The sequence below is a fragment of the Triturus cristatus genome, chromosome 7 (genome assembly GCF_964204655.1).
Source record: "Triturus cristatus chromosome 7, aTriCri1.1, whole genome shotgun sequence".
Classification (NCBI taxonomy): Eukaryota; Metazoa; Chordata; class Amphibia; order Caudata; family Salamandridae; genus Triturus; species Triturus cristatus.
The window spans coordinates 1782585031-1782609718 of NC_140590.1; the positions used below are offsets into that span (position 1 = coordinate 1782585031).

General features: G+C 41.2%; 1 protein-coding gene across 1 annotated transcript in view; it reads right to left on the reverse strand.

The window, feature by feature from the left end:
* Positions 1–24688, reverse strand: part of LOC146813102 (putative DBH-like monooxygenase protein 2) — a 100859-nt gene that overhangs the window by 34190 nt on the left and 41981 nt on the right. Inside the window, exons 6-9 of the mRNA XM_085620078.1 lie at positions 20829–20931; positions 12160–12326; positions 8370–8461; positions 5033–5129 (exon numbers count right to left, since the gene is read on the reverse strand). Coding sequence (XP_085476204.1) covers positions 5033–5129; positions 8370–8461; positions 12160–12326; positions 20829–20931 — 459 coding nt within the window. The remainder of the gene's footprint in view (positions 1–5032; positions 5130–8369; positions 8462–12159; positions 12327–20828; positions 20932–24688) is intronic.

The following is a 24688-nucleotide window of genomic DNA, read 5'->3' on the forward strand; positions in this document are numbered from 1 at the left end:
TGCTGATCATGAAACAAAGGAACAGTTAAAGTAATTTATTGACTTACATTCATCTAACAATTGTGTTTGAGTCCTTCCTCTAGGTCTGAAACCTCAGCTATTGAAATCCTAAAGGAACTACCCCTCGTACGAGGCATATGATTGAAACCGAGGATGGTTGAAACGAGTCATGCTGCATCATGTGGATTACCGGCTGTGAATTAAACTGCTTTTACTTACCTTCTGAGTGCTGGGCTTGTATATCATGCTGTGAAGACAGTGTGAATTTGGATATGTGATTATACATCTCAAACAAGCGCGCCCTTTCACTTCCTTTCGGCGAGAAAAGAGCATGAACTCCACTTTAAAGAGTTTGATTCCTTTATTCCACAGTTTCCTGGTCATAACGCTTTTCGGTCACCGAGTGACCTTCATCACATACTGAAATGCTGTGCGGTATTCTTTTTTGTACAACCCCTCCTAATGTCATGTGACCACAACCAACATAGTGAAAAGACTACATTATTCGCCTGTCACCATATGACTCAACAATATTGCCAACAGGTAATATTCATAAGACTTCATATTAAAAATACATATTCAATTTTTTATCAATCTTCATTACAAACAAATGTTAAAATCAATAAAAAATAAATAGGTGAATATATACAAGATATGTATATTTTATTTACATTGTATGATCAGTTAAACTGAAGCCACCGGGTGGGTGGCTGTGTATATATATATATATATATATATATATATATATATATATATATATATATATATATATATATATATATATATATATATATATTCATTGAAAAAAACATAGGTTTCACACATGTTATAGTTAGCTGGACATTTTACTCGTAAAAAACCATTGAAATTCCCCCGTTCTTTTTAGTTCAGCTAACTAACTCGCGCGCCCGCAATCCACTGCTGATGACGTCACATATTACATCACTCATGACATGGTCAGTGACATCACTCATGACATCACTGATGACATCACTGATGACATCAACCTTGTGAAAGAGTAGCACATCTCACTCAAATGTAACCTTTGATACAGTGACTAAAAATTTAAGAGTTCCATTCTCAAAACCATACATACTCCAATACCAATAACTACATACCCAAATATTAAGTCTTTGGTCAACATACACCTCCACTCATTCACCTGTACAGTCACTCATACTTACAGTCACTCCATACAAGACAATCATATGCATTTATACACCTGTATAGACACACACACCACCATTCATCCATAGAGGTACTCTCACACCTAGTCAGTCATGCAAATAATTACACTCCAATTTACTCACCTATGCAGTTATACACACACAAGTTCACTTACTCATAAAAAAGTACCACATTCTTATGCTCTTATACAATCATTGATACAAGCACACTCATCCATACACCCACTCTAACAATCACACACTCTCACATCTACACACTTATATACTCTTACACACATATAAACTGCATTTTACATATGTAGTTAGTCACAAATGTACCAGTGACATATGCATTCAATCCCTAACACACCCATACATTCACTCAACCATACAGTCCATCACAGATGCAGTCTAAAAACCATGCACCAATAGAATCACCCACTCACACATCTATGCATAGAGTGACACACACAAACTCATGAACCCATACAGATACTTAGACAACCAATCAATTACCCATATACAGACTCATATAGCTGTTCTCAAAACCATGCAGCCACTTATACACCAACATACAGACACATACACACATTTACACAGTTTAGTCACTAATCTGCAGTAAGATACATTTAATGACTAACTTAAAGAATCATGTTATGCACCACATAAAATCATCCATTTACACACTTGTTCACCCACTCATTCTTAAACAGGCTTTTCCCTATATATATTAAACATATTGACATTTTTCAAAAACACATACTCACTGGATGATGTCATCAGTGATGTCATCAGTGATGTCATTTGAGATGTCATCAGTGATGTCATGAGTGATGTCACTGACCATGTCATGAGTGATGTAATATGTGACGTCATCAGCAGTGGATTGCGGGCGCGCGAGTTATAGTTAGCTGAACTAACTATAACGGGGGAATTTCAATGGTTTTTTACGAGTAAAATGTCCAGCTAACTATAACATGTGTGAAACCTACGGTTTTTTCAATGAATTTGCAAGGTTTTTTAAATGCTAATTCCTAACTATAACGTATGTGAAACCCCTGTTTTTTTCAGTGAATTTGTAAGGTTTTTTAAATGCAAATTTTTACCTAAAACATGTGATTCCAATTGTTTTTTCTTTGATTTTGTATGATTTTACACATAAATTAGTATATTATATGTTTTTTTCTTATAAAAAAACTTTACATTTTCTTAAAACACTTTTTTATAAAAAAAAAATTGTGCAATATATTAATTTCACTATTTTTTTTACCCAAACAGGTCAGATATATTAGTATAACAGAAATTCTTGTTTTCCTTTTTTTTTTTTTGCATTTTTTTCCGTGCGCGTACGGTAAGCTGACGTTACGCGTACGTCACGTACGTATCACGTAAGCGCACCGTCCTTATGACGTACGGTGCGTTTTCGTAATACGTACGCGACGTACGCGTACACGCATGCGCGTTACCAACATCGCGCTTACGCGGGTGCGTGTAATGCGCATGCGCGAGTGCCGTCATACGTACGCGCCCCGTAAGCGCTCCGTAAGCGTTACGTTTGCGCGTACCGTGAGCTTACGGAACGCGCGCGGTAGGTCATGTGACCCACAAGGAACACTTTTCATTGGTTTAAACTACTTTCAGTTCCAGAAACTTCAAACACCACACCCATTCCCCTCATTACTGCTTGAGATCCCTTAGAAGGAGCTGGATTGACATTGGGATACAATGGCAGAACAGCAGAGCTCTTCTGAGAGTGAGGCCAGCAGCACCACCATGATCCAGAGAAGGAGGAAACAAAAGACTTCTTTTGTATGGGAGTATTTTACTTTTCCAGAGGGGGAGAAAAAGGTGAATGCTCAATTGGTCACTTGCACACTTTGTGGCCGTGTTTTATCTAGAGGAAATCCAAGGAAGAAATATTCCTTTGGAAATCACTCTATGAAGAGACACCTGCAGGATAGACATCCCAGGACCTTTGCTCGACATACTGGAGAAAACCCTTCAGTAAGTCACCAGAGCCCAACCTCAGGAGCTCAGCCGAGTAAATCATCGGCAGCTGAGCCCTTCCTCTGAGGTGGGAGCATCACCTTCTTTTCCTGTGGACATTAACCCTCGATTTGGGAGGGTTGAAATGAGGTGTACAAGATGTGGTGGTCTTATTGTTTATGGGGAGATCAGTCTTCCCCTTATTAACAATAAGATGGACCAACATGTTTGTAGACGCTTATAATATTCCCATTCTTTCTTTCCTCTATCCCTGTATTAACCCAACGGCTCTTATAAGAGCCAACCTTACCTCACAATTTTTTTTATTTTTTTTTAAGCTTTCCTTTTTGCAAATTTTTTTTTGCCGTGCGCGCACGGTACGCGTAATTCTGCGAATTTTGCGGAATCTCCGTTTACTCCGTGCGCGTACGCTACGCGCATTCGGCGATTTTTCGAAAAAAGAATTAATTTCATTTTTGCCCTTGAGGGTCCTTCTGGGACCCCCTGACCAAGGCTAGGGGGTCAGGAACTGTCGAGCCTGCCCCCTTTTCACATTATCCACCTTTTTTATTCACCCCCCTGACAGTGCGAGAGACAAAATGGCGGCAGACACTTCCTGGTTTCGACCGATTCGAATGTTTACTAAGATCTAACAGCCAATCAGAATCGCGCTCGCGCACGTCACCGTACGCGTACGGTAAGCGCACGGTAAGCTGCCACAGATATATATATTGATTTAAATGCTATTTTCTCAGGAACTACTGAACAGATTTACACCACACCTACAAAAGGCACTTCCTTGACCTGAGGACTACCTCTCTGCCAAATTTCAAGTAACTTTGTTCAGCCGTTCGGGCTGTAGCTGTGTCTAAAGGTCCTATGGAAAAATGCATGGGAAAAACGCGTTTTGGGACCCCCCTTTTTTCTCAGCCCCCGCTTGACAAATCCCCCCCGAGACTTTCAGGGTAGGAGCGGAGCGTAGCGCCCCACCTAATTTGAAAATTTCGCGAGGATTCGTCGACCGGCGCAAAAGTTATTCCAAATAGAATGTTGCGGATTTCCTATGGAAACGTGGTCCTAACTATAACTACCTACTGGCAACCGCCAGTAGGTAATATACATACATATATACACACACACACAACACATTTACTGAAAAACAAAGTTTAATCTAACTTCATAGTTAATTTTGATAAAAAGATCAGTTCTTTTTTAAACCTTAGAAATTTACTGAAAAAAAGAAAGGTTAAACTAACGTTATAGATAGGTGAATTTGACAATAACATTAATGTTCTGAACTAAAAAATACACAGAAATTCACCTGCTTAGTTAGCGGCACTAAATAGTACTTGCACCCCTGACATGCACTGTTTATGACCTCCACATGACAGGACATTTTTTATGACCTCATTACATCACTTCTTGAAGTTATGTTGGTCTACACAAACTAGACTATCAGACTCAGTGGTAGGTTTGATATTTATATTTGAAAAGGCACAACTTTGCCTACAATTTTACTATGCCACCAGAATGTGGAAAAATAAACCAGGTGTAATAGGCAAATTCCTCACTGGGAAATTAAGAGCAGAAGCAGATTAAAAATGCTACAACAGTCTTCTTAGGGAGACAAAGCTTCTTACCACAAGCGTTTTCACAGCACATTGATCCAAGCAGACAATAGATATGCCTTTCGCAAGTTTAAGCAGTTAGTTTATTTGTATTGAAAGCACATGCAACAAAAATAAAGGCTCAATAAAAATTAAAAATCAAAATGATGTGGCAGTTGCACTTGTAAATTTGCCTTGAACAACAATTCTTCAGCTGGGCCATGCCTATTTTCATTAGGATTTGTGAAAGAAAAGAATAAGTTATGGCCTTACCACTTTGATGACATTGATTGCAGGCAGGTATCGTGTTTCTTGTAGGTTGAAGTCATAGCTCATATCACGGCTCACAAATCCTGTCTGTGTTCCATTCCTTAGAAAAAAAAGTAAAGAGCTCTGTCATTTGAGTAACTTCACTATACTGTTTGGCTTGGATTTATTGAAGTGTTTATCCCTAGACTTACACATGGATGTAGAGTGCTACAACAGTGAACGACATTCGCAAATGAGCAATGTTTTTACTATTTTAAAGCAGTCATGGGGCTCTCCTGTGCAAGGAAACAGTTTTTGTAAAACAGTGATAATGCTATATGTTATTAGGCATGCTGAATTCTGAATTGTTTTTCTATTGTAGGATTTTAAACCTACAATACACTTAACTGAGTTTCAGTAAACCATGCCCTTAATTCTGAGGGACAGTTTTGGCATCCAGGGTCCCTAAAACAAAAGCAACTGTCCCAGTCTATGCCAGGCACACCTTTCAAAGGCTGTGCATGGTGCAGACCACAACAGTGCTCCCTATCATTATGACTGCGCTGCCCCCAGGGGATCCACATGGTAGTCTACCCTGGGGATAGCGCATTCGGTGAACTATGCAAGGCCCTCCATTTTTCAAAATGCAGGCAACAGCACTTTAATGAGGGTGCAGAGATTCCCCTGCAGGCAGGTGCAGTGGGTGATCACATGCACTTGCGGGGGAAGCCTGGAGAGTCCATGGGACACCCTTTGACCACACTAGAGGGCTACCCTCAGGTAGCGTACTAACAATGTGGCAACTCTTTGGCGCACTGTCCGTGTGCCTCCTAGTGTCATGTTCACCTTTGTGTTCACATCCATATTAGGGTGAATAGCAAAGGCAAATTGATTCGTTCATTTGCATTGACCATGCCTACATGCAAACAAGGGAACTCCCTCTCCAGATAATACTTGCTCTACATGTATGGCAGCACTGTCAGTATTACAGAAGATACCTCGCATGCGTTTGTGGCCCTTTCTTTAATAGTATAAAGTCAAACGGGTGTTCAAAGCGAGCACACCTGTCTGTGGTTTCCCTGGGGACTATGTAAAATACACGCCCAGATGCCAATATTCTAGAACCCTCTTCCATCAACTCTTCGATAAAAGCCTGGCTTTGATGTACCCACCCTGACAACTTCAGAGTAGATTGGCACGTGCTACAGAAACCATTGTATGCTAGTCAATGAGGGACACCAAATAAGGCAACAGGGCAAGCTATCTCAAAGACAGAATGTCTGCAGTGTGAACTTTCAAATCCCATTACATTTTTATTTGACCGCTCATAAATATGCTCTTGTGATAAGCCCATTTCGTACTCCAGAAGGGAATCCTGAGAATGCCACCAAATCCAAATCTCAGAATATCAAATAATGTGACAGTGGCCATGGCCTGGCCCCCCCCCTATTGTGTTCATAAACGTGTTACCCATCTGCAAAAGACCATATTTTGTTTTGTATAATGTGTTTAATTTCAAAAGACTTTAAGCACAGTTCCATCAAGGCATTCTTAGTCTGGTTCAGGAATCGACCATCATGAGCCAAAAGAAGCATTTACAAGTGAACCCCTCTTATTATGACATTTGCTTTCATCTAGAAAATATTCCTTTAATCTACATAAAGATCTCCTGTGGGGTAAGGGCACAGCATTCAGTTATTTTCTCCTCATTGAGTATCTAACATTTGCCATGTTACCCTGACAGCACAACCTGAAATTTTTAACCTCCCCAGGGTTGATGTAGACTACCAAACTGAAGTCTGGAATAAGAAATATTGGAAAAAGTGAACTAAGAGGGAAACCACCTTTACCACAAATCCTTCACTATGTGTGCCTTTACCAGGCAGCAAGGCAACACCCAGGTGCGTTTTTGTACCTTTTCCTCACAGTACTTTACCACGCAGGTAAGATTTTTTTTTAAATTACATAATTTTTATAATGTAGTTTAGTTGCAGGTAGAGGAAATGGAAGAAAAGGATGATTTGATGTTGAGGTGAGTAGAGGTAAGGGGTAAAGGTGATTATATGGCTTAACGGTTGTTAGATTTAAAGAGAATAAAGATAGATTTATTTTCTTTATGGGTGGGTAGAGATAAAGGGAGGTTAGGGTAAACTTGGGTTTAGGAGTGAGTAGATGTACAGGTATGTAAGGGTGATTTTAGGCTTTGTGTAGGTAGAGCTAAATGATGGTAAGGGTGATTTCAGGGTTTGGGGTGAGTGAAGTAAAGGGAGGTAAGGGTGATTTTAGTATTTCGGTAGTGGGTAGTGATAAAGGGAGGTGTGGGTAATTTTAGGGTTTGGGTGGATAGAGGCAGAAGGTAAAGGTGATTTAGGATTTTAGGGGAGGGTAAACGTAAAGGGTAAATTTAGCATTGAAGGTAGTGGTAAAGGAGTTAAATGTAGTTTAGGTCTCAGAGGTGGGCACCGGTCAAAGGAGCCAAGGAGAAAACAAAATCACTATATATCTATAACCTACATATACAATATATACACACATACATAAACAAAGGCGATGTACTATGTGAGGTCATAAGCAGTGCATTTCGGGGGCATACGTTTTAGGTAGCTATGACTGCTGAATTTCCATGGTTTTGTACGAGTAAAATCAGAGCCTAATTAGAATGTCCCTGTAAACTTTGTTTTTCAGTGAAGAAATATATATACACATGTATAAAAATATCTATTAAACTGGGATGTGGGTCCCATCCTAACTAAAAACGTATACATACGTTTTTGCCCCAGGGCATGGGGTACCCCGGGCTTGAAGTCCAACCCTACACTGCGTTTGCAAAAGTCTGTGAATGGTGTGCAGTTGGCTGCCTGCTGGGGTTTAGCCACAGGGCCTGGTGGCAGGCAAAGCTGTGGCCAACCACCAGTTACACATAGTCAAACGCAGTGTGGGGTTGGCTGCCTGCAGGGAGTTGGAAGCAGGCAATAAGCTGTGCATGGCGGGTCACATGTTAGTTAATTCTGCTATGTAGTCAATTTCTCTTTTTTTACTAGACTAGAACGTTATTTTAACCTGTGTTTATTTCAGTGACTATTTGGATAGATATATATATATATATACATACACACATAAAAAATATATAGGTGTGTTTCTATATCTTATGGTTAAGGACCACAAGGTAATGGGCATGCTTTGCAAAGCTTAACTGGTAGCAAAGGCATGCGCGATATCGGACATGCTTCCTAAGAGGGCTTCTCCGAACTAATAAATGAAAACCCTGCCTTACAGATACCAGCCACACCCAAGACAATGTGTAACATTCCTTATTGGTGCTCCAGTGTTTTTAGGCCTATCAAAGGTTTATTCAGCTTACCTGTACTGAACTATCTGCACAGCAGTTGCAGTCATGTGAGTATGGAGAAGACTGGCAAACACCTGCATATCTGGAACCTCCTCACCAGCCAGCTAGAACATTAGATAGAAGACAGTCAGACAGGGAATAATGTTGAAAATCAGCTTCTCATTCACTTTGGCTTCACACAAACAAGGGCGATTGCAGTGAATAATTAGGATGTATGTAAAAGTTTACACTATTCAAAAAGGTACATTTGGTCATGAAAATATGTTTGTCTGAATTAAGCTTTGATGTCTCTAATGAAGTATTCACGAAGGTATGCAGGGCAGACGGAATCCCATTTAAAGAAGAGGTGCTCTGTACCCGAGAGCAGGGCTGCCCATCGCTGAAAGCCCCAGTCAGAGTGGAAAGTGGGGTTTTGAGCAGTGGTTTGAAGGCGTGGTTTGAAATGTAGGTTTGGGAATGCCGCATAGATCCTATTAGCTGTGTGGAGTTCTCTGCTATGGAGAACTCCCTACAGCATGAAAAGGACCCCACTTAAAGGGTCACAAGGCCTTCCCAGGAGTATACCTGAACTCATCGCCTGCCACCGCTTTCCTGGCATAAACTAGGAAGGTTTTGAGAAAATAAAAGAGTAGAAAAAAATTCATTCAGCGGTGACACTCTGCACATTTTTCTACTTTGTTTTGGAACAGGCCCTTTGTCTAGAGTGAGAAAGGAAGATTGACTTTTTTAATCTACCTTTCTGCAAGTATATTCGAAAGGAGTACTTAGGATAGGTCAGTAATGAAAGAAACAAGTTGGATATGTTCAAAAGTTAAGATACTAAAGAAATATTTTATCAAAATCACAAGCATTTCAAAGATTGATATTTCATTCAGAAGGTTCAAAAGTGGTACCATTCAAGAAGCAACATAACAGATGCATTTACATAGTTAATGTTTATAACAAACTTGTGAACTATGGGGCAGGAGAGCGATTAATAATTATGCAATCTAAATGTTGGTGCCACCTTCAAATTACAAGTTTGAAATCAAACAGTCTATTCTTCATTTCATTCTTCTGAACTGGATTAAAGTGGCACTTGTCTGTTAAAATTATAATACATATGGGAGGGTAGGGTAACTTAGTGGGTAATGTGCTTTCTGCAGAGATACTTATGCATTCCAAAAAGTGCATGCAGATATACCAGTGGTGTGGTCTCCCTCTAACCGACAGACATGTTTCCCACAAGGTGACCATGGAGATTGTTTAAATATGAGGTCAGAATGGCACTAACTCAATGACACAGGAATTTGATTTTTCCTGCCCTCCCCACTCTCTACCAGTACCAATATAGACTCCTATCGGCAAACAGAATGGGACACGTGAAAGAGCTTATTTAAATCCGGTGTTGCACTAATGCGTTCTGCACATCGTGACTCTGCCCAAAAATATCCCTCTGCACTTTCACATTCTCATTCGAACATCAGGGTTGGTGGCTTTATGTCCAGCAATTTCAGAACAGTGTCAAGCAATGCACTTTTAGCTAAAGGAGTCAAACATGAGGTGGTGGAGCAGTGTAATTCAGTGCCCTGTCCCTTTATATATAACTTGTGTACTTGATGTGGATTTAACTGTATTAAACTGAGCAATTTATTAATCACTTGTAGTGAGTGGCTATGTATACATGCAGATTAGAGTCACCCACAAACTCAATTATGTCAACAGTACTCCTCTAGAATTTTCTTTGAAGCTAATGTTGGCCTAACTAGTAACCAGGCCGGAGTTGCATTTTCATAAAGTCTTGCAGGTGCCTTTATCTGTTCTCTGCTGGTGTCTTATTATTGGCCTTGTTAAGTTTGAATAGTCTAATTGTGTATTATATTGGAATAGTAGACTACTGAACTTTTAATTAAAAGTTAGCTTCGGAAAATAAGGACTGTAATGGTGGGAGCGCATCTCCTGTATCCAACAGACTAGATTGATGTTACATCCAAGGGTGCCAGGATGGTTACACATTTGATTGAGAGCTTAGAAACTAGACAGTCCACCTGTGTCCAGAGAACATTGAATTCGAATTGGCTCATTTGGTGGAAACTGATATGAAGAAGACTTTTAGAATCTTCTTTCATCCTTTATTTGTGCAGTCTTTAGAACGGTTGAGCAGACCCTGTCTTGATGTAGAGAGGTGTGGCTCACTGGTTAGAGGCGGCAGACCCGCATGCAGAGAATCGGCCAGGGACCAGGGTTCAATTCCCGACGCGGCAGGGTCGTGGACCAGGGTCAAAACGGACTCGATAATTCTCGCCTCGGTACCTACTCTAACCAGGAACACACTCGGCAACTCTGGGCATTAAGCTTGCCTCATCTCTACAACGGCCCCCCACAGACGCCGGGGATGCCTGGTTTCACCTTGGAGATACCCAGATAGGGACCATCGCACAGGGAAAGCCAGGACGGGTTCCCCAGCGGTCTTCAGCGCCGGGACACTTCCGTTGGAGGTAGCTGCGCGCTTTACAAGCTTCCATAACATGTCTGAGAGAGACTTATTGTCTCTGCTGATTTCTCTTGCCCAGAGTGTTGAGATTCATGCTTGATCACTCATACTTTCTCTCAAACCTTAAACTTGGTTTATCTGATAGAACATCAAAAGGAGAAGGTGTTACTATTTAGAAGAGAGAAGTCCCTTTATGGAACCTGCTTTGACGACATTTTGCTTGCAGTAGGTCATTTAATTTTGAATATTTTTTCTGATTATATATAAATTCAGATTACTAAACCTTTATGGTTTGGATTTCTTCCATTCCGTTCTTGTAGAGCCATATTGGTTTCACTGTACTTGAAATGTATTGCTCATGTTGGCTTCTTTTTTACATTTCAAGTCAACACGATATCCATACAGCCAGTTGGGGATTCTCTTTGATGTCTTTACTAAGAGATTCAAGAAACCCTGCTGTATCAGTGGCAATGGTAATTCCTCACTCATTACCAATTTCATGGAATTACAAATCACCCCCCAGATAGGGGATGTAATACCCTTGATAGGAATTTATTAGGTGTGATAATTGTGGCTATTGCAGTTTGGTTAATGTATGGCATTACAAATGGAAATTCGGGGATTACGGTACCAAAATGTGCATGTTCTGGTATTTTATGGCATTTGTCAGCATTTTGGCCGAACAGGGTTTAATTCCAGTGGTTGGACTTTATGACCGCCAGTAATTACCGGGTGTGGTAAACGCTGGCTAAGTTATAATTGCAATACCTGTGCAAACATTTTGGTGTATTGGACAGTTTATTAGACCATTTGTAAGGAGGGCATCCATGTAATGTTGGTAGGTGGAGATTGAACAAACATCACAAGGTGTTCCTCTCCTATGGTTAGGGGATTCCTCTAGTAAGAGGTGTTGCAATAGCTAACGCGCATGACAACTATGATGAAGTAAAACTCTGATGTATATGCCTTCAAAACATATAGATGTCCTGATTAACAATGATTGCTGCAAGAGTAGGCGTGACATGTGATTCTTGTAGTACTCCTGCCTTGCTCATGAATTTCAAGAGTAAGTCAGGAATACATCAAATTTACTCTAATTCAGGACTACAAGTGTAAGTTACAGCAAACTTTGTGAATGAGACTCATTTCATACTTTTACAACCCAGTACCCATCTGAGAGCAGGTTTTTCAGTGCAACAAATTAGCAATGTCTCTGCCAACACAATTTCTAATGTTCAATGGAGACATCATTGTAATGGACAATGAGCAATAGGGACATCATTTCACTGGATAGTGAATAAGGTTAATTAGGTTAAAACATGTATGCACCTGACTGAAACCTGCAGTTTTGCAGATTGAGTAAAGGTTGAAGGATTGAGCCCTCGGAGGGATAACGGTATAAGCTTCTGGTGCAATCCCAGTTATAAGAATCCCAACATCATGCTCTCTCAGGACTGGGGTGTAATGGATCCGGATACCAGAGCTGTCAACAAGTCCTGGAGGAAAAGAGACAATACTTCTATTAATAAAACAATTTTACTACATTGAGCACAACTTTGAGTTCATATAAGCATTAAATGCTCCCAAAATGATTCCATGAAAAGGTTGCACATATTTCCAATTCAATCATCTCTAGTGTGACATACAAAAAACTTTGCATTCTAGGGTTATTCTGACTTCCTAGGATATGGACACTGTCTGTAGGCTCACAAAGGGCTGCCTGCTTCTACTTGGAAGCAGGCCTGCTCAACGTAAAGGAAATAAGTGGTCGAGCGGATATTCGAATCAAACCTGAACCAAAGATACTGCAAATACAGACTAAAGGCAGAGACGGGTACCTAGATGGGCAAAGATTTATATTCTGATTCATCGAAGGAAAACTTAAGGCCTTCCTGTCTGAGTGCAGGGACATGCCTGTAGACATACTCAGGCGCTTTATAAACCTGATTATTAATATTATTAAGTGTGGAGAGTGGACTCCGGGTTTGATGGACAGGGTACTTTGTGACGGACTACCCTGTCCGCAAAACCCTTAATCAGGCCCAGAGTTACACAATGTCTTTCCAAATTGTTCATATGAGGAATTGCTTGATCTGTGAAGATGATATGGATTGCTTTCCATTTGAGTTGAACTTCTCTGCAAAACGTATGCTTCCTCCTCATTTAGATATGGCAGATATTAGGACACCCCGTAACACAAAAGAATCAGTCATAAATGCAGGACAACTACAATAAATTGCTTCCAAAGGCATATATTTTAAATACGATTACTAGAGTACCTTTCATTCATAGTGCAAAATTAAAAATGAGACCTGAACAGCAGTGTTACATTTAAACATACACCCAGATTTACTAAGCCCTTGCATTTCCATTGCATCATGCAAAGTGATGCAAGGACTTCAGTGAGAATTACTAAGTCACACAAAGCCACCTTGCTTGGCTCTGCATGGCCCAGTAAAAACAGTAACGCAAGGCAGCACAAACAGCTGTCTTGAATTTCTCTGCATTTGAGGTGGTGTTCCATGGGTGGAATGTGGGCATATCCACGCATCCACCAATGGATCTCAGACTTACTAAGTTTATTAAATCTGGTAATGCGTCCAAGTGATATTCGATATCCACAGAGACGTAATGAGGTGAAAACGTTACCTTTTAGTCATTACTTTCACTTTCTATGTGTACATTCTGCAGCACACGGAGAAGGAGGAAATGTCGGAGGATTATTTTTGTGCAGCACGGGTGTCTACATTGGCGCTAGGCAGCACTCAGTGTGGCAGCATAGACAGAGCAGGATTACGCCATATCTTAGTAAATGTGCACCTTCCAGCTCCCTCCATTTAATGCAGCACAGCAAGTTGTTTTGCTGTGTTGCAACAGATATTAGTAAATCTGGGTCTAAATGTGCAGCAAAAAAGGGGACAAGAAACCAACACAAATAAAGAACAAAACCTAACAAATTTCAACATATACATTACTTAGTAGAAGAGGTATAGATAAGCCAGCAAGAACTCTGGGGCATATTTATGGGGAAGTGGCTTAATGCTACACTCTGCTACTTCTGAAACACAGGGCTGCACAGTATTTACAAGGACAGTGCCGCCCTGCATTTCCCCCTGCGCTGGCGCTAATTTAGCCGCTGAATCTGAATTTCTACAGCCCTAATCTCAACAGTCCATAAAGGCATGCTGAATAAACATTTTATTATGTTTTCTACTTCTCCATTGGACAGTTTAGCTGACTCAAAGGCTTATTTTTCGTGGAAGAGTTTTTGGGGTAGAGGAAACGACATACACTTTATAGAATAGACTACAAGATAAAGAATATTTAGTTCCAACAAGGGGGCATTCCAAAATAGTTTCAAGCAATGTATTCATGTTTGCGATTCCAGTCATGAGGCAAGTAAAAAGTGCCTTGTGAGGACAGAAGAATCAGGACATTATGGTAAGGGTGACAAGTAATCAGAAAGGAAGGGCAGGGGCGATTGGAGGCTGTTAGCAATTAGGTTTCTGATTGGCAGGTGTATGCACCCTGTCCAAGCAGGAATCACACTCCTCGTCAGGATATGTAACAGTATAACACAAGAGCCCACAAGGATAGAGTTTTTGGAAAAGGGTACATGTTTGAGCTCTCTAAATCAATAACCCATCCACTGAAAAAAACAAACATGTCCTAATAATACGCTCTCCAACTAGAGAGCCTATCACCTGTAGTGGAGTGATTTCTCAATTCCAGGTGACCGATCTTTCCCAGTCAGTGTAATTAGGACCACAAGGGCATTGGTCTAAAAGTAACGGGATGGCCTCACAGCCCCTGGGTGTCCTGCTTCATCATCGGCCATCCAGCATTCGCCAGAGAATCCTCTAATGGTGAAAGTTGCCTGTCAGAAGTCTCAAAAGAGTAAGGGATCCACTTAAAAATCCCTATCACCTGCCTAGCCTGAAAAACTATTGGAATGGTGGTGAAGGAATGGTTAAAAAGAAGTAGGACACATGAGGCTATATTAGGCAGCTCATATCCACAATGGTCGACATGTCTCAGCCCTGAAAAGGCCCCCTACAGGATTCAGGACTTTCCTTAGGACCTGAACTCTATTATTCCTATTTAGATCTCTAGTCATATGCTCATACACAGTCCTTGCACATGCATACACAGTACCAGATACTAATTGCTGTTTACTCAAAAGTTGGGATTTCCGCCTTTTTTGCCTGAGGTCCTTAGAAACATTCTTATACATAAACACTGAAATTACTGAGAAAAACTGAAAGATCAAAATACATTTTTAGGAGCCAAACCCTGTAAATAGTGGGTGGGATAAAATGTTGTATTTATGGTAAGCTACCATGTGCCAACTTTGGTCAAATTTGTGACATCACAGCATGATGCATCACATTGTGCCTTTTTGTTCGGTGGATAGGTCACAACACAGCCTAAATTATCCTGTGCTCACCCTCTGGAAGCTTGGCACAGAGCAGTCAGGCTTAACTTAAGATGCAATGGGTAAGTATTTGTACAACACTTCAAATAGTGAAACCGTGAAACACCCCACAAAAAGTATCCACACAAGTTTAGAAAAATAGAACTTAATTTAATAAACAAAATACCAAAACTCGAAAACTCCAATGTGTAGAAGTTGAGACATGAATTGTTAAAGGTTAAATGCAAATAGAGCTTAGAACCAGTAAGCTCCCAAAAGAATTAACTGGTTGCGCCAGACCGGGACAAAGTCAAGAGTTCAGGCCGATTTCGATGGAGCGCAGACCAGATACAGGGATCCCCTAGGCTTGCTGAAAAAAAGTACCTTGGCTTGTGTCGACAGATGTTGGGTGTCAGTGATCCCCAAACAGTTGAGGTGATGCCCCCGATTTTTCCACAAGACCGCAGTGATGCGACAGCTCCAGGAGCTATGCACTGGTTCCAAGGTTCAGCGGTTTCGAATGCAATGCGATTGTTCCAAAAGCGATGCACCAATCCTTTTTCCTCAACAGCTGTTATGCGTTGGTTCTGTTCTCGCAGCAGGGGATGCATCAGTTCTGCTGGAGCAAATGCCTAGGTCCACTTACAAGGGTCCAGGACTGGGGTGGTAACTCTTGGTAGGACAGACTCACAAGCAGTAGAGTCAAAGTGTTGAAGCACGAGGATTGTAAGTCTTGTGTCCCTGAGACTTAACAGGAGGGCAGCCAGCAAGCTGTTGGAGTCACTCTGTTCAAGTGATGCAGGTCCATTCCTTCTCACCAAGGCAAGAGAGTAGCTGGCAACAATGTAGCTGGCAACAGAGCAACATAAGGCAGGAGTTCTGCAAACAGCAGTCCATCAGAGTGGCAGTCCTTTAGCAGCACATCAGTTCTTCCTGGCAGAGTGGTCAGTTGTCCAGAAGTGAACTGCAGTCATAGTGTCATAGGTCCAGTACTCATACCCAGTTGTGCCTTTGAAGTGGGGGAGACTTCAAAGAAAGCTTTGAAGTGCACAGAGGTCCACCCTTCCTGCCCTGGCTCCAGATTCACTGCAGGGGGATATGCAGTCCTTTGTGTGTGGACAGGACATAGCCTATTCAGGTGCTAGTGTGAGCCTGAGCCCTGGTTCTCCCTCCATTTCTCCCAGGAAGATCCAGCAGTCACACCTAAAGCCCTTTATGTGTGGCTGTCTAGAGGGAATACACAAAGCCCAGCTGTCACCCAACCCAGACTGAACAGAGACCGGTAGCAGGCACCAAATGGCCAAAATACTCCCAATTTCGTTTTTCACTACTAAGACATGCAAAACTTAAGGGTCCTGCCTTTCACATTGCATCCTGCCCTGTGGTTTATACAGGGCCTATCTTAGGGGTGACTGGTATGTATAAAATGGGAATGTTGGGGCCTGGCAAGTGATTATCTTGCCAAGTCGAGATGACCATGTAAAACTGAGTACACAGTCTCTGCAGTGGCAGGCCTGAGACACGGTTTAGGGTCTATTTAAGGGGGTGGCACAATCAGTGCTGCATGCCCACTTCATTTACAAGCCCTGGGCACATGTAGTGCACTTTACTAGGGACTTAAGTAAATTATACATGCAAATTGTGTATGAGCCAATACTATCACATGAGCCTGCCACTGCAAACTGAAAGGGCAGTGTTTCAAACTGCTACCTTGACTTGGTCATAACTAACGGCAATGGGGCAACTTCTTTTACAGTATATATGTCAGGCTGCCCTACAGCAGGCCTACAGAGTCCTATGCTAGGGAGCAATATATTCCTAAGAAATAAATATGATTTTATATGTCTTTCCAGCAACACCTCCAAATTGTCATTTTGCTGGTTAAGGTTAACACAGGGTTAAACGGCTTACACTTAAATCCATCTACCTCTTGAATGAGATCACCCAACAAGGTCAAGTAAGATATCAAATTAATGGGGATATTAAGCCCAACTTGATGGCCAGATCAGATTTAAATTCAACATTAAAGTTGCGCATCCCTGCACTTCATAGATGGGTTTCTGGCCACCTGCAGAGACATGTGAATGACTCCCAGGCTCGGGGACAATGGCATTAGCCACAGAGCGAGGTATTACATACTTTCACAGTAAAGCTACAAGGGGTGCTTAATCAAAGGCCGCTTCATAGCTGGAGCCACCCTTGTAGGGCCGCTGTTTACAACATCCCCAAGCAGGAGGCCTTTTGTTCCTGCAGACTAGGAGACAGGGGCAAGAGGCAGAAACCAGTGCTAGAACTGGTTTTCCCATGTGCGTGTAACCCACTAGCAGCCACACCCCTAAAGTAGACTGCTGTGCTCCTGATGAGCAAGGAAGGGTCGGGCCAGCCTAGAAGGTGCTAGAAGGGGGTACTCCGGAATAACCAGGTGCCACACATCACACATCTGTCACTAGAGAGAAAGTGACCCAGTAGCCCATTGGCTAGGGACCATGTGGCCCTCTTGGGACATGTTTCTGGGATAAATGGGGTATCCAAGGCACCCTACCGTTAGTACACATTTGAAGATGAGGGCCAAAGAAATGTTGCCCTGCTGACCTTCACTTGTGCAAAAATAGGCTCCACCACCAAGATGACTGCACCTGCTGAACTTTTGGGCTAGCGAGCTGAGACATTGCTTCCTGACCCTGGGAAAACTTGATTTCACTGCTTCTCCAACTCCAGGATCTCCAAGAATCAGTTGGCATATCTCCTCGAACTAGCACCAGGAACACAAGTGCTGAAAGACCCGAAAACGACTAAGTGGTAGCTCTTACTGAAGATTCGCTGCTACCTATCAGATGCACCAATTGATGAATCTGAGATATCCAAAGTCTGCACCCGAGTCTGACTGACCTGGGAAAGCCATCAGCGATGGGATTCATTGAAAGTAAAGGACAAGAGCCCCCACCAAATGTTCTGCACTTAACTGTAGTGGTTCATTTCCAGTAGTGCCACAGCCGCTGTGAGACTACTGCAACTCGGAGGACTTCTAGGGACGTTGATCTCCATGACCAAGTGCACCCCACATCACCCGTGGTCTGTGGAACCACCACCAAGACACCCTTGTTGACCACACCAGAAACGGAGCATCCTTTTGAGCATCTTTACCTGTATCCCTCAGCAGCAGGATCACTCCATTGTTTCCTATGGTGATTTTTCACTAAAATTGGACTCTTCCTTTAAACCCACTCGTGACCAGGCAACTGTTCCAAGTATCCTTTCTGGCCCCTTCAGACCTCATCCCTGTCGGATTTGGTCACCCAAGGCAAGCTGGAACACTCGTACTAACTTTTCTAAACTTTTCAAAAGTTTACAAACTTTGTTTGCCAATGCTTGGTTGTGGATGTATTTAAAAGTTATAAAATCTGTAACTCCGGAACCCTCCAGTCAACTTTAATGATTAAGGTCTCTAAAAATCCATAAACATACGCTCTAGGTTTTACAAATTAGGATTGTCTTTTGATTGGTGAGTGAATTTTATTCAACTATATGGTTCAATTAAATACTTGATGCTATGTTCTTGTGCTATGCCTGGCTGCTCAAAGCCACAGTTACCAGTTTTGAGCTAGGTTAAAAAGACAATACTATACATATTCATAAAGGTCTGCGAGTGTACTCCATGATCAGGCTCAAAGTCATATCATATAGTACATCCAGATCCGAACGTTTGACAGAAATCATTTAAACCATGCACAATTTGTAACTTTAACTTAAATTATGGTCAATAGTTTTGTGAGTTCAATATTACGAGTGAGAACATTAGCAAAATCAGGGATGCCCCTGAGGCTGAGATTTGTGAACTCAACCACAACTATTCCATTCCACAATGTAGAAGCTGGCACAAATCTATAGTATGGGAATAACAGGCAATTTCAAATCACCAAGTTAGACACAGGTAAGCTGATTTAATATTTATATTTTCTGCTTGTGTATCTATATTGCAATTAATATATCCACGTATCTGAGTGCACATTTTTCATTCTTAAGTGTGCTGCATTTAGTTAATTGCACCTGTATAACATATTCTATTTGCTTTATTATAGTCTGAAAGCACAATTATTCACATATATGTAGTTATTTGATTTATAATGCCGGATAGAATTCAATAAATGCGCAACAGTATTAATGTGCTAATTCTAACATCATTCATCACAAGCTCTGGCTTTTTGCAAATTATTATTTACTTTTCAACCTTCATTAAATCCAGGAATCTGCTGTGCTAGTTTGGATACAATTCTTTTATTTTTCTTCAAGGAATTGGTCGGGTCAAGCCTTCTCTTTCTGAAGGTGACTTATAGTGATCATCACCTCCCTCTCCATCAGATCCATTCCCAGATCCATTCTGGCAGCTGCCCTCAACCGAGATGGATAGTTATCCTCCCTTTGTCAACATTGGCCCATGTTCCATCAGACAGCCTCCCCTTCTGTCTCCCCGACTATCTACTGTTTATCGCTGGACACTGAGCAGCTCATGTTAACTGTGTCTTGAGCTAGATTATTCCTAGCTTGATGATTGATTCACCTAACGTTACCCACATTGTATGAGTGTCTCGTGGCCTGGTCTCGTGGTTCAGTGGTCTAATGCGTCCACTGCAGAGGCCTGTGTTCGACCTCATGGTCACAGGTTCAAATCCCGGCAGTCCACTCAGCCTTTCATCCATCAGAGGTCGATAAAAAGAGTACCATTGAGTTGGGTAACAACAAACAACTGTTATTCAGCACCAAAATGCCTGTGGGTGAACGTGTGCTATATACATGTATGTTGTACAAGTAAGGCGGTTCTCAAGTGGAAAGATGCCTTGTAGACCAAGCAATGAGTGCACGGAGGGGCAGCAGTGCAGAATCATTTAGAAGGGTGTTAGTCCCTCTGCTGGCATAATTCACCAAGGAATAGAATGTTTCTACCTAGTCTGTACCAGCACCTTAATGTGGGATATGTAGGTGATCTTGATTTTTGATTGCATAACCTGTTAGACCTTTTGGTGTGATTTCCCTATGAGAGACTGCTGAAGAAAAAATGCGACAGTGGGTCCCTCATTCTGTACTCCCACTAAAACTATATTCTATTAAAAAAGCATTTCCCTATACTTGTACAAAATACTCTTGTAGCAGTGGCTCAGCATGTATATTTAAATTAATCAAATGCCATTTGAATACCAAAAATAAAGTTTGCTTAATTTCAATAGATTGCTACTATCTACTGAAAATATTTTAATGTGAAGTGTGACTTCTATTTAATATGTATTCCATTTATGCATGTTTTATCAAAAATGCGTACTCTTTACTTGAAAAGGCATTTTAATTGGATAAGTGACCCCTATTTACGTATCTATTTTTTCAAAAATGCACAACATTTCACTTTGGTGCAAAATAAATGTTATACATTAAGCTTTTGTGACTAATTTTATTACCCTGTGGTGCCTGATGCAATGCAGATACATTAAAATGCCTACATACGCTGGTGTACCAAGAGAACACAGGTTTTACTGAAGGAGAAGGTTCAATCTGGGGCAAAGGAAAGCACCAGAGCCCATTTCCAAGCACCTACCCGTTTGCATATTTGGGTTGTTGAAGTGCACTTCCATTTTAACATAGGTAGGATCATCAGCTGTTCCCAGAGAGATCCCGGCATTGCTGGGAAATGTGAATGCCTGTTGAGGAAGAATAGAACGTATTACAAAAAACTTTTGTAATAATCTGACCATATCACTGATGTTAATTAATTTAGGCCTTTATGAACCATCTGTATTGCAGTAAATGTGGGATACAATGTACTGGTCATTGAAACCATTAAAGACCAATATGTTTGCATTTTGCTCATGTAGTGCACACTTCTCTACAAAGCAACAGGCAGTTGAAGATGGAGATTTTACAGTGCATAGTTCAGATTCTGAAGGACATACACAGGAAATACACAATGGGAAGGGGAAATGTTTTGGGAAGCGGTTTAAAGGGAGAGTTGGCAAACCTGGTGCTTGTGGGGTATGATAAGATGTTGGTGTGGTAACATCAACGGTGGTCGGATATCTGGTTGGTTTCCCTGGGAAGCGGTATTGCTTGAAAAGGAGGATCATGCATGCAGGCTATGTAGAGATTTGATCTACTTGGCCATGCAATGTTATGAGTTCTAAATTTTAACTGAGGCAAAACTTGATTGTTACACTTGCAGTAAATTCAGATTTTCTAGATTCATATTCTGAATCTGAATCAGTAAACAGCAGATCACAGAGTTGGAAACTTCAACAGGAAATTAACATGACCAACAGTAATCTCAATAACACAATCCGCTCCAACTGAACATAAATAATTAGTTGCTGATAAAGTGACAATTCCACATAATTCACTGATAGTTTAGGTTTCCTATCAGAAATGCCAAAACAATAGGAATTTCAGAGGACCAATGGGAATTCAAAATACAAAATGCCTGATGGGATATCCAAATAGTCGATCAAAACTCCAAAAGGTCACGAGAAACTATAAATTGTACTCTGTTAAAATAACTGGCATCTGTGGGTACTCAGCCAGTCATCTTTAGTTGTTCAGAGTCAGTCACTGTGCAGCATTTGTCAGGTGCAGTTGCGACAGGCCTTTCATTTGGTTCGTAATTAAAGAGACAATTTGTTGTTGTAAGTGATCTAGTCCTGAACTGATAAGTTTTCTTTCATAGTCTTATCAGTTAAAATGGTGAGCTTTTTATCACCAGTTTTGCGTGTGGTTCTTCTAGGATTGACCGCATGAAAGATCCTTTTAATTCCTACATGGTTCTTACGCTTCCTTTCTTACAGCCACTCAATCTCCCTTTTCCTTTAAATTTAGGAATGGTTGATCTGTAAAGACCTGAACCAATTAAAGGCAAACCTTTAAAAAAAGTACTGTGAACATTGCTTCTTACACATTTATGTGATTGCTTCTTACACACTTATGTGATTGCTTGTTCTGGGCCACCATTCAACTGAGGAATCAGTTCAAAACCTGGAGGAGGACTTTGACCACAATGTCGATTTGCCTCAAAGTCAGTTCTGCTACCAAGTAATCTTTGTGGAATTCCTTATCTGTCCTGGTTAGTGTTCTAAGCAGTTACGCATCTTGCCTCGCCTTCGGTATCTCAGTAAAAACAAAATTCTACATCAAATCCCTGCACAAACTATACCACTTGCTGAACCAAGCAGCATGCTACATTAGCCTAAAACGGGTATTTCACATCACTATAACCAAAGTTCTTGAGCGGTCTGCTAACAAAATATTTAACTTAAAATGTTCACAACAGCACTCAAGAGCTTCTCTTACCTAGCATGTCAACTACTTCAAACTAATCGCATTTTACAATGACATGTGCTTTGCATTTTCTACTTTTGTTACCTATTGCATCCATAAATTCATGTAAGTGGGTGCCAATTTTTCACTTATAAACATGTGCTTCATTTACTGATTACATATGTAGAACATAAATTGTTTTTATTATAGGTTGATAGTGCTTCCATTGTTAATATATATGTATTAATCTGATTTATAATGTGTAGTGCATGTTGGTAAATGTGCAAAACTATGAATATGCTAATTGTTGCAATGTATTTAATTCAGCATGAGCTCTGGCCTTTTCATAATAAGAATTGTGTATTTAAGACTGATAGTGACAGTCAGGGAGGGAGGGAGGAAGCTGCACTTTGTGCAAGCTGTGCTGCAAACATTTTCTTGAAAGTAAGCAGCTCCATTGAGGCTCAAAAACACCATAGCTGAGTCAGAGGGAGTCTTCCTCAAAGTACAGGAGCTAACTGGCAGCCATTTAGTTGTGCATCTAAGGTATGCAGTACGAGGCGACCTACGAAACGTATACGGGCACTTTGGTGCCAAGAAAGTTGTTACTGACTAGAAGAAGAGTTGGTTACCAAAGACTGATATGATAATTTGATGCAATAATTTATTGTATCACAATATTGCAATTCTTTTTCATACATTGTTATCACTTTAACTGTCCCGGTTTTCTTTTTTGTATAGTAATTCTCTTCATATTATCTGCAATAGATTTTAAAATATATAGGGCTTAGATTTTGGTTATCACAAAAGGGACACAAATCAGTAACATTTATTGACCAGCTCGAAACTGGTTGTTATGTGCAAACAATACAGCACTCCAGATGCCCAAAAAAACCAAAAAAACAGCCAACCACAGCCAGTATTATAACTAAGATGCACTGCCCCCGTGTGTGCTACAGCGCACCTTTAATTTCATTCCCGGGATAGGGTACACTATTACAAAAAACATGCAGATCTCAGAAGAGCCACAAACGTGTGCTGACCTAGAGGCAGCACACTGTTAGAAGGGGAGGATTGTTGCGTTGTAGGCTTCTGGGATTTTGCCTAGCATGGGGACACGCCTTTGGGCGGATTATTACTATAAATCAGATTATTATTAAGTGAAATGCAGAGCGGCTGACTAAAGCAACTGCCCCTTCATTCTCTGTGCAAGAGAAACCCATCTGCATTTTAAAGAGTGTGGGGGTTTTTACTCCGAGAGGGCGGTCCTCAGGGGGCACCCTTACAATGTGCCTCCCGAAAGCCTAGTTTGTCTCTTCACCCGCATCTGTAACAAGGCGCAGGGACAGAGGTTAATTCCCTCATTTGCATGGGATCACACCTCCATGCAGATGAGAAAATTCCCTACCAAGACAGCACCAGTACTACATGTATATCTGCTCTATTACTGCATCTGAGGCCCCTTCTGTAATACTGTAGTGCCCCGGGGTCAGTGTGGGTGCGCATGTCTGGTTGTGCCCCCAGAGCACTACGAGTAATATGTGCCCCATATTCCTACGTTTAGATAGTCAAAATTTACTTCCCATTAATTATCCAAGGAGGGCCAGATTTAGAATTTGGCATAGAGTAGTCTGCTGCAAATGCATTAGAGCACCCTGTCTGACAAACTCTGTCCACCCTCCAAATTTAGAGATGCAAAGTCCTTTAATTTTCCAGTGACAGAGCCCACGTTGGATCAGCCAGTGGAAAAAGCCCTCTCATCTTAACAGAGTAGAATACATTGGAGAAAGGAGGCTACACTGCCCGCCCTTTAGGGTGGACTGTGTAATGTCTTGTTTTTACTCTGTCACTACTGGGAAAACCCAACAGTGAGGGACAGAAACCGAAATTAAACTCCACACCCTAGAAGAAACTTCCCAGGGTGTGTGGGGTGTCCATAGTTTTGTGAAAAATTAAATTTTAAACGTTTGGTGAACGGTCGTCAAAACAGACATCGCCCGCCCACCAAACATTTAGCAACCTGTGTGAGTGCATTTTCTCCAGAGAGGACAATTTGATGAATGGTTGTCCGTCAAGGTGGCTGAGTTCATATGTGCCACCACTGACAGATCCTAAAGGAGGCCATACTTTTATAAAGCTCCTTACCTAGCCTCC